This window comes from Coffea arabica, chromosome 2e, assembly GCF_036785885.1.
Source record: "Coffea arabica cultivar ET-39 chromosome 2e, Coffea Arabica ET-39 HiFi, whole genome shotgun sequence".
NCBI lineage: Eukaryota > Viridiplantae > Streptophyta > Magnoliopsida > Gentianales > Rubiaceae > Coffea > Coffea arabica.
This window is the reverse complement of record NC_092313.1, coordinates 21597330-21607385: the sequence shown is the minus strand read 5'-3', so window position 1 is coordinate 21607385 and position 10056 is coordinate 21597330. Positions and strand designations below refer to the sequence as shown.

Below are 10056 nucleotides of genomic sequence, written 5' to 3'. Positions count from 1 at the left end.
GAGGTCGAGTGATTTAAATTGACAATTTAGGGAAGTGTAAAGACAAACCTAAGTGTAATCTTTTTTGTCCATAGCAATGAAAATTCAAAATTTTTCAAAAGAAAAGAAAATCATTTAAAACGTTCCTTATATTTCGCCAAATAAATTTTTTTGACTTTCACTTTTAAAATAGTAATATTATGTCCCTTACAAAATCTAATGAATAAAATTTGATCCCAACTTAGGTTTTTGATCACCTTTTAACTTGAAATCACCACATAACTTATATACAATTTTTTTTTTTATGTACAAAAAGGTTAGATCTGACATTTTTAGTGGCAAAAATAAATATAAATTGGGTCCAATCCTACTTTTTTTTAGGAAAAAAATGAATATGATTTGAGTCAATCATACTTTTTAGGGACAAAAATGAATATAAATTAATTTTTTATTTGAAGTACAAATGTGATCTAACCTTTTTATCATTAAAACATAACCATATATAGGTCACTTGGTGAATTCAGAATAAAAAATGGTAAAAAAACTAGTTTGGAACCAAATTTTTATCAATTTAATTTTTTAAGAAACTTAAAGTTACTATTTTAAAATTGAAGGATGAAAATTTTCATTCGATGAAATGTGAGAGACGTTTTAAACCATTTTTCAAAAAAAAAAAAAAAAACTATGAACATCTTCTTACCATCTACCATCATTCTTCCCTTCTTTTTTCCTTAATTGGCAAAATCTTTCTCTATTTAGCATAGCTTTTCGGGACAACTTATCACTAGCCGAATGTTATGGTAATGATATTTTCCTGCTTCGCTTTATTAAAAACTATCAAAAACTTCTTTTTTTCTGTCCAACCAACTACATGATCAAATTCAGTAGCGAATACTACTAGAATATGTTGGAAAGTGTGCCGAAAAAAAAGAATAAAAGATGGTAATGAACGATAAGGGGCAATCTGCTTTTGGATTTGCCTATTTTAGCCTTGCACCGTTGAAGAAGAATATGGAACTATGGTATAAAGATTAAATTTTGAGGAGAAAAACCAAATGAATTAGAATAGATGATTAAATTAAGACAAGTAAAAGTGTTGAGGACTAGTGAAACAATTCACCCTTCTTCAATATATATGTGTCAATTTGAATCTAAATTGTTGACATGTTTCCAAAGGATTTTTCGCTAGTATCATTGGAAAAACAAATTTTTGAACTAAAAGCGAATGCCAAATTTCAATTGAGAAATATTTACTTGTTCACGTTGTTGAATTTTCACTATTCGTTCCACTTTTCTGAATGAGTCGATTGACAAATTAGTCTCCTTTAAAATTGGACTATTTCAATAATTGGAGTATATATACAATATATAAAATCAGAAAGGTGGTAGTTGGTGTAAACATTTTTGGTCATTTTTTGAATTTTCAATTTTATTCTTGCAGAAACTAAATTTTTACCTTAATTATCTAATCATATTTTGCCAACATAGCTACTCCGAACCACCTTTAAGAATTGTAAGTTGTAACTACCAAATTACTACAGCCTTATAAATAAAAGTTCTTTAATTGGTTTATATAAATTGTATTTATGTTAAAAACAAAATTCATATAATATTAATTCATTTTAATTGTTTTCAAATTACACATACATTAAATGTGGCCTTAATAGTAGTTGGAAAAATTTGCTAGTGAGTAGTGATTTGATTTTGTATAGTTTGCTCAGAGTTAAAAAAAAAAAAAAAGGAAAAAAGAGCTTACCTGACTAATGAAAAGACTAAATTGGGCTCCAAATGAACGGGTGGCCTAATGAACGCCAACAACCACCGTAGTCCGGACACAGAAGCTTTCACCAATAGAAAGTCCCTCCATTTTTCTTTCTTCCCATCTTTTGATTTTAATGGGTTCTTTTTAGCAATGGATATATCTGCAGAGGGACTAAGATAGCTTACAACTAGAAGAATCGTTAACTGATACCATTTTTGTATGGTGCAATCAAGATAATTGAGAGAAGCAGAGATGATTGAGCGTCAGTTTTGCTGTAAATGGTGTTCAAGATTGGTGAAATAGTCTTGGACTCATGAAAGTTGCCGCATCACTTGCCAAAACTTCACTTGTCTTATCAGCATACAATGGCTTTGCTGGTCCTGATACTGGAGGATATGGATTTTGCCATTCCTACTACTCTTCCAAGATTGTTGCCAAGAAAAGTAAGAAGCCTCAAGCTCCTTCACCTAAGGTAAAATTTTTAGATTCTTTTAGAATTGTTGATAATATTTTAATTGATTTGATGCTGATATGAACTGAGTGCGTTAATCAGTGATCGGTACATTATGTTTTGTGCATGGTTTGGAAAAAGATTGCATTTTTATGTGCTAAGATATGAAGTTGTAGTTGAGTAGTTGGTCACTTAGGAAACGAAAATGGGAAATGAATAGAAGAAAAGAGAAGTAGAAAGTTTTGTTATTTGTTTGGTCAAGTGTATACTTAGGCGAGTGAAGATCATGATCCTTACTTGGGGATGTAGTATGATGGATTTAGACAAGTACAAAGCTACCAAAAGGTTCTTCGAAGAAAATGGATGACTGTGAGGGATTGAAGGTCCTTTATAAGGCAAGAAGGTTTCTTTTGTCGTAGATGCAGTAGGGTTGATATTCCTTTTTACAATTTGAATTATCTTGGGTGAAATTTGGGGTGCGGAAAGGAAACTGAGAAGGTAGATTTGAAGATTATGTCCTTTGGAGTATAGGATGAGTTTTAGAAGGCATTTGTAAAGACAGGACTTGGTAGTCCCACAGGTTGAGGTTTTAGTGTTTTGAAACTTCTTTGAAGGTTAGTTTTGCTAAAGATAGTAGTTGTTTAAATGGGAGATCACTGAAGATATAGGCCAAAGAAGAACCAAGCATCGGAACATTTGAACCTAAAGATTCTAACATTTTGATTGCTTTTTTGGGAGATTTCGGCTGTTAGGTTTCATGGCAAGATAGATCAAGTATGTTCTTGTTAATCGGTCAGAACAGCTCAGTTGAATTGTGCATCCATGTACTGTGAGAAATAGGAATGCTACATACATCTTTGGAGCTTAAAAGTAACAAAATATTAATAGCTGCCATTTCCCAACTCAGAAATGAGTCTGAAGATTGATATATACTTAAAAAAATGGGGACACTTCTCTTTAAAATATCAAGCAACTGATCATGAAATGCCAAAAAAGGGAAGGAAAAAAAGGGATGATGCGAATTTTCTTTGTACTGTAGGCTTGTTATAATTGAATAAGAGAACTGCACTAAAACCATTAATGAAGAAATATGAGAGGTCAAAATAATACCTTGTAGCACTTAGAGATAAATCATCTTACATATGTGATCCTTTTTTCTCCATGTTAACATGGATAATGTGAAAGATGATACAGGATCCTTGTTGGATGAAAAAATTCTGTTTCGGAAACGTGAGTTTCCTTCAATGATATGGAAAAGGAATAGAAGTAGGAAAAATAGGAGTTGGTGAATCAGAACAGAACGACGTGAATGAGCCAAAATTGGAGAGAGAAGGAAGAAGCCAGTATCAAAGGATGGACTCACTTCCATCTTGTTGATGTAGCAACATTTCAATAACGCATTTCAACCACTTGGTTATCTTTGATACTTCTAAGGTCGTCTTACTTAAGGTGCATAACGCATGTAATGAAATAAACATATTCACGTGCATTTAACTGTAAAGCATTTCCATGTACTTTCACTTAACATTCTTGTCATATCCCTGAATACTAAACTTTCTAGGCAATGTGATACCTAATATCTACCTAAACCTTCTTGTCAGCATCAAGTTTGTGAGCAAAATGAAGAGGAAGAGAGGGTGTAGAGAAAAGTATAATTATCCATATCTAGACCAAAATTCCCTTCCAAAGAAATTCTGAACCGTGTGAAGGCCAATGTGAAGAAGCCACAGATCTCCCTCATTTGGAGCTGCCCATCATATATCTATTCTTTTCAGTCATTTAATGTGATTTTTTCTTTTTGGTGTCTTCTGGGCGTTGCTTTTAAACAAGAGAAAACCCTTGGTTTCTTCAGAGTTTGTCTTAAGATCCTGGAAAGGTCTTGTGAACAATATTCATTAAACTATCGATGTGTGCACCTTTAACTCTAAGAATCTTGCTTGTAACAGGGCTCTGAGATGCCACCTCCAAGAATCACAACAAACTTGAAGCAGAATTTACAGTTCTTAAGACTATGGAAGGTAATTTAACACCTTAGCTTCACGCTGGCTATATTGGGGACTATTTATGGTTACTGATATTGATTTTCTTGTTAAAATACTGTTGTAGGAGTTCCAAAAGAGAAAATCAAACACACCTAAGCCTGCAACTAGTTACCGCAGAAAGAGGGCAGAGAAAGAGGAGATTTTAGAAGAAGAAACAGAACTTTATCGTGATCCTACTTTGAGCCTTTACTAGTAATTCATTTTCCAGGTCTTCTTGGGTATCATTTGTTATACTCTATGTTACTTGGACTCTTCACTTTGCCCTGCTGTATCTGTCCGACTCTTCATTTTGCACTACAGTAGCCATGTTGACAGGACTTGGTAGCTGAGTCTGAGTAACATAGGTTATACTAGGTTGCTTTTTGGAGCTATTTTGAAATTCTTTGAATTGTTTATTTCTATAATAGCACAAACCAAGGCATAGAAACAGCAGTTCCTGTTTTGCTTGTGGATGGCTATAATGTCTGTGGATATTGGCCAAAATTGAAGAAGCATTTCACAACTGGCAGATTAGACATTGCTCGGCAAAAGCTTGTTGATGAACTGATTACATTTAGCACGCTAAGAGGTTTGTGCATTTTCTCCTTTGGTAGTATTACGTTGTGTGGACTCTATTATTAAAGTTTCAAGTAGTATGATTAGAGTCTCCTGTTCTCTTTCTTTTGATAATTATGACCGAGCTTAATCAATCTAAGGTGGATTCTGCTCTGCTCTTGTTTGTGTAGATTTTCGAAATTAATTTTTTCTTTTGCATGGTATGCTTTTATTGACTCATTTTCGTCCTAAATTTTGTTTGGCCCTAATAAGTTTCAAAATATTGTTGTTAGACTATTCTTGGCTGCATATTAATAATTTGGGGGGAGTTTTTTCTTAGTTTCATACTTTTTCTCAAATAATGGCTCTTCAGCACTCTTGTCTATGGATTTTTTACCCTATATCAGTTTATTTACTCTGTTTAATATTTGTGCCTAAAAGAATTTTGTATATTTAGATTGGGAATCTCCATTTCTTTTATCACGTAAGTTGAGTTCTAGTGATTTTTAAAGGTTTTCTGATTTGTACATTTGCTCCAAAAGAGAAAAATTGCCATTGGATTTGGTTTCTATCTAGAACGTTTCTAAAATATTATATTTTATAACGAATTGCAGGTCCTTTCGCATGGACGCTTTCTTAAATGCAATAGGATACAGCATTTGTTAAATATCATGTTGCTGTTGAAACTCATTATAGCTTTGTATACATTTGCAGAGGTGAAAGTGGTGGTTGTATTTGATGCCATGATGTCAGGGCTGCCAACACATAAAGAGAGTTTTGCTGGGTAACTTCTTTTTCCTATGTCTTTGTTGTGTTTATACATCAGTATGCCCATTCAATTTAATATTATCTATTAGTTATTATTCTGGATTACAAGAACTTTTTGTTGTTCTGTCACAATGTATATTCTTTGCAAAGCATCAGAGTGCAAGTATCTGCCTATAATTTCCTGAGACTATTTGTCTATAGGAATCTTTAGAGTACATCTGTTCTCCTTAGTGGAGTCATCTAAGAATGAGTTCAGCAAATTAGTTTTATGACACATTTCTGTTGGTCAAGCACTAATGAATAGCAGTGTTGGTTGGCTCCTGTCACATCATTCTTATTGTTCAACAACACATTGAATAGTGGTTCTGCAACTAATCATTGGTTTTTTCAGTCCTCAATATGCCCATAAGCATTCACTAACAGAATTTGTATATATTGTTTTCTTGAAGTTATGTATGTCAATATATTACAGTTGACGTAAAATAGAAAATCATTTAACTATCATTCTTGCCAATAGATCTATATGTTCATTTTGGTGATGCAAGGTTAGTTGCTTATAATTCTCTTTGAGAGGAAGATGGAAAAACTTGTGTGAAAAGTATTCTCTTTTAATGGTGTCTCAAGTTTCTTTGTGTTTCAAATCCATTTTTAGCCTCAGTTGTCTATATTGAACATTAGCGGTTCTTTGCTTGATAAGCATGATAGAAGTTTTCATAACCTTAAAAGTTGTGAAATTGCAGCATTGACATGGTGTATTCGAGTGAAACCTGTGCTGATGCTTGGATTGAGAAAGAGGTACATCTTATCTTGCCACTTGAGTCAGGTTAATCATTTACACGACTCTCTTTCCTGTGTAATTTCTCAATATGGTTCTAGAAATTCTTCGTTCACTACTGCTTAATGAAATGTGTTCTAGAAGTAAGAATCTCCACCGGATGGACTAGCTAGCTCAGGCTAAAGTTCCAGGTGATGAAATGAATGTGGTTCTAGTTGTTATCTCAAAATTAGTTCATCAATTTTGCTAATTTTAAACTTAAGAACTCTATCCACCTCCTGTCCCTTCTTTGATCTTTTACGTAAATATAACTTGTTTAGTTTGCCCAGGACTAGGAGTAGCATGCAAGAATAGAAGTCATAGCTTATGACTGTTAGGCAATGAACTAAAACGAGAAAAACTTCATCTTTGAGTTCCAAAATCTTACATTTGCTTCTACTGTTTTTCAGTTTCTCACTCTTTTAACATAATTTATCTTTTACTCCAATGACTAGGTATTTATTCAATAATTTTGGGCTAGGGTTGTGGTCTTAGTTGAGATTGTGGCAGTGCATTCTGCTTTTGAAAGTGTAACTGTGATCTCCTAGCTTCTGCTTCATAGCAAAGACAATATACTTGTGCAGCCTGTCAGGGTGTGTAGCAGTTCTATTTGCTGCACCTTCTTGTTATTATTGCAATTTGGTGACATGTTATGTGCAGTTTCTGTTGTCATTTGGCTGTCATAGTTTCACATACATGACAATTTTGTGATCATCTTACTTTCTTAGTAGAAACTGTTTCTTTCTGTAAAGTTACCATTTGCATTGATCTTCTGATATTTCTGTCACATGATTAGGTTGTAGCTTTGAGAGAGGATGGCTGTCCAAAAGTTTGGGTTGTCACATCAGATCGTTCTCAGCAGCATGCTGCATATGGAGCAGTATGCCCTGAACTTGTAGATTAGTAATCCTGTTATACAGTTGTTGCCAAATTTAAAACTGATACTGGTTTTAATATCTTCATTAGGGAGCTTTTGTATGGAGTAGCAAGGCTTTGGTGTCTGAGGTAAAATTCCAAAGGAATATGGAGGCATATTGTGCTTTAGCATGATAATCGAATGGGAGTCAGTATGATGTCATTGTAGGTTTTCTAGATATCCATTTTTTCTTTTTGTGGAGAGTTGGGGATCGGGGTTTAAAATCTTAATTTACTCAGTGATGAGTGACTTCATATGCAGTATGACTTTGATTTTTTGGTTCAGTGAAAATTCCTGGTCTGTCCTTGCAAACTTAACAAATTGCAGGTTTCTCCTTGATTAATTTTGTGGCAAGCTGAAAATTTTCTTGATTTGCATCTTATTGCTGAGAGATTATTGATTTCCTTCTGTTTTCTTTTTGCCCTTGTTTTGGTGGTGTGGCTGGGATTGATGTGTATTTAGACTGAACAATATTTAGTATAATCACGATTTAGATAGATTTTAAACTTTCAGAAAGTGTGCATTTGGCATGAAGTTGGACTTCTAGGTTAGATAGATATTCATAACCATTAGTTAGTTTTTCGCTCATTCTTTGCTCAAGTTTTTGATGCTTTAAGACTAATGCAGATAAAAGCTTCGCAAAAAGAGATGGAGATGATGCTCCGTGAACATAGGTACAATTCTTGCTCTGTGTGATCTCATCAATTCTTTCTTTTTCTTTCGGCTTGCCCATCCTTCTCTGTCATTTTTTCAACCCCCCATTCTGGACATAGTTACGTATGGGTAAATCCGGACATTTAATCCATTGATACTTGAATAAGTTAAATGGAGTGAAATTACTCAAGGCTATAGGAAATGAACCGCGGACAGATGCTTTCACTTCTGCAGTTTGTATGGAAATAACTGGATGGGCAGGGGATGCTCCCTTCCCATAATGCTGGTGTAGCTCTTATTCCTGTGAAGTACTTATTATTAAGTAAGCTATCAACTATGACACCATGGTAGGCCCCAAAGCCAAATAGGCAAGATGACTGACGGCAAGGCTGGCTACTTTGTCATCTTTTTTCAGACCTTAATTTTTTGCCCGACCAATCTGGAGTTAGTGAACATTCCCCACTTTATATTAAGTTTGTCTTTTCATCATCTGCCCATAGGGGCCAGGGGAGGCTTTGATCTTTCATACTGTTTCATAAAATCCATATCTTTACTGCTGTATGATTCTCTTCGTGGCTGTGGCTAGACCCAAAACATGAGGGAGGTTGGCGTTCTGTTAACATTAAGCTTTTAATGTTTTACATTCCTGTGCAGATCGACTTCCATGCAAGGTAAATTGCTGAAGCACAATCTTGATGCAGAGGTAGTGGATGCCCTCAAGGATCTCAGAGACAAGTTATCTGAAAATGAGTCCCGAAGATGACTTGTCCCCGTAAAATGATGTCCTTCACCTTGGCTAAATTGCCAACAAAATTAAAGCATATGCTGTCCAGTTATCTGCCTGAAAATATATTTCTCAGTATTTCAGCACAGCCATGTACAGCTTTTTGCCTGTGTTATGTTATCCTACCTCAGTCCCCTTCGCAACTCAGCTTAAAGCTGACAGCTTGCTTGTTCAACTTCTGTCTGTGCAAACTATATACTTTGTGGATGACTACTCGAAATGCGTAAAATTTCACAATTTGTTGCTCACAAGGCTTTGTTGGAGATTAGATGACCCTCTAAATAATGCATAGTTTGTTTTTCTCTTATCTTTGTGCCTTGCTGTTATTTCTCTTGGATAATTTCAGAAACTCACTTGAGGTTTTTGACAATTTCATCTAGTTTCCTTGAAGTTTTTAAAATTACATATACCTCCCTTGAGTTTATCATTTTGGTAACAATAACCATTCAATGTTCAAAATTTTGAATGAATAATTCAAAATGTCCTCATAAAATTGTGAAATTTATTTTACCTTTTTATAAAATTCTTAAAAAAAAAGGAACATGCATGAAATCTCAAGCTTAATTTCAACTATCATCTATATTATATTAAACCTTTTATATTCCTATATTTCAAAGTAGTACTATTATCAGCATGATCACCACACCATCAGTCCTTAAATTCTAAAACCTTAATCTAAGTTAAAATCAGTATTATTAAACTTGAAAATTTCATCAACTGCATTAGTATAATATTTTATCCCTCAAATGTTGAAGTCCAAACACGAGCCCCATCCTTTTTAACCCTTCAGCTTACATCTTCTTCTGTTTATCTCGAGATCCTTCAATCAAAGCTAAAACTAATTTGTAATATGTTAAAATTGTGTTTAGGACATGATTGGTTTATTTCATGGGTGAATCATGCTTTTGTTTTCATTAAATGTCCATTTGTGTGATGTATTCATATGCACAAGATTAAGAGCGGATTGTTTAATTGCATGAAAAATAGTACTATGTTTAGGTTGTTATGGTCATTGTATAGGGTCAAAGAGGTAAGTGTAATATTGAAAATCTCAAAAACACTAAGTGAAATTGTTAAAAACCTCGAGGGAGGTTTTTGAAATTGTCTCTATTTCTTTTTTTCGGAAGCAAGAGGATGGACATATACAGATTCAAGAATGTTGCTTATGTTGAGCAATACTGAGAATTATTATATTGAATTCCTCCGTTTGGATTAGCTTATTTTTCAAAAGAAGTTTTTCGAATACAATGTTATAGTAATACACAAACAAAAACAATTCAAAAAATATCTCGTCCATATAATATATCAAATATTTCAAAAAACATTCATAGTAAAAATTTGTCATATACACT

At 33.8% G+C, this 10056-nt stretch overlaps 1 protein-coding gene across 6 annotated transcripts; it reads left to right on the top strand.

The window, feature by feature from the left end:
- Positions 1–1775: 1775 nt before the first annotated feature.
- LOC113731978 (uncharacterized) lies at positions 1776–8955 on the top strand. Of its 6 annotated transcripts, none has more exons than XR_011840443.1 (10): positions 1777–2213; positions 4139–4210; positions 4299–4426; positions 4642–4802; positions 5483–5552; positions 6277–6331; positions 7147–7230; positions 7317–7430; positions 7894–7940; positions 8575–8768. XR_011840443.1 is itself a non-coding variant. In XM_027257545.2 (10 exons), the coding sequence occupies exons 1-10, from the start codon at positions 2055–2057 to the stop codon at positions 8681–8683; spliced, it is 924 nt and encodes a 307-aa protein (XP_027113346.1). In that variant the 5' UTR covers positions 1778–2054; the 3' UTR covers positions 8684–8955. The 6 variants fall into 6 exon arrangements, 4 of the variants coding, with proteins under 4 accessions (XP_071936038.1, XP_071936037.1, XP_027113347.1 ...); XR_003458630.2 differs by having other exon boundaries at positions 6277–6359; positions 7317–7355; XM_027257545.2 differs by having other exon boundaries at positions 1778–2213; positions 7317–7355; positions 8575–8955.
- The last annotated feature ends 1101 nt before the right edge of the window (positions 8956–10056 follow it).

What these genes read in the sequence shown, in the direction of transcription:
- LOC113731978 (XM_027257545.2), top strand. Translation starts at nt 2,055, where the DNA reads ATGAAAGTTGCCGCATCACTTGCCAAAACTTCACTTGTCTTATCAGCA. An exon ending in TACATTTAGCACGCTAAGAG is followed by an intron (nt 4,803 to 5,482) that starts GTTTGTGCATTT and finishes ATACATTTGCAG; the next exon opens with AGGTGAAAGTGGTGGTTGTA. An exon ending in CATAAAGAGAGTTTTGCTGG is followed by an intron (nt 5,553 to 6,276) that starts GTAACTTCTTTT and finishes GTGAAATTGCAG; the next exon opens with CATTGACATGGTGTATTCGA.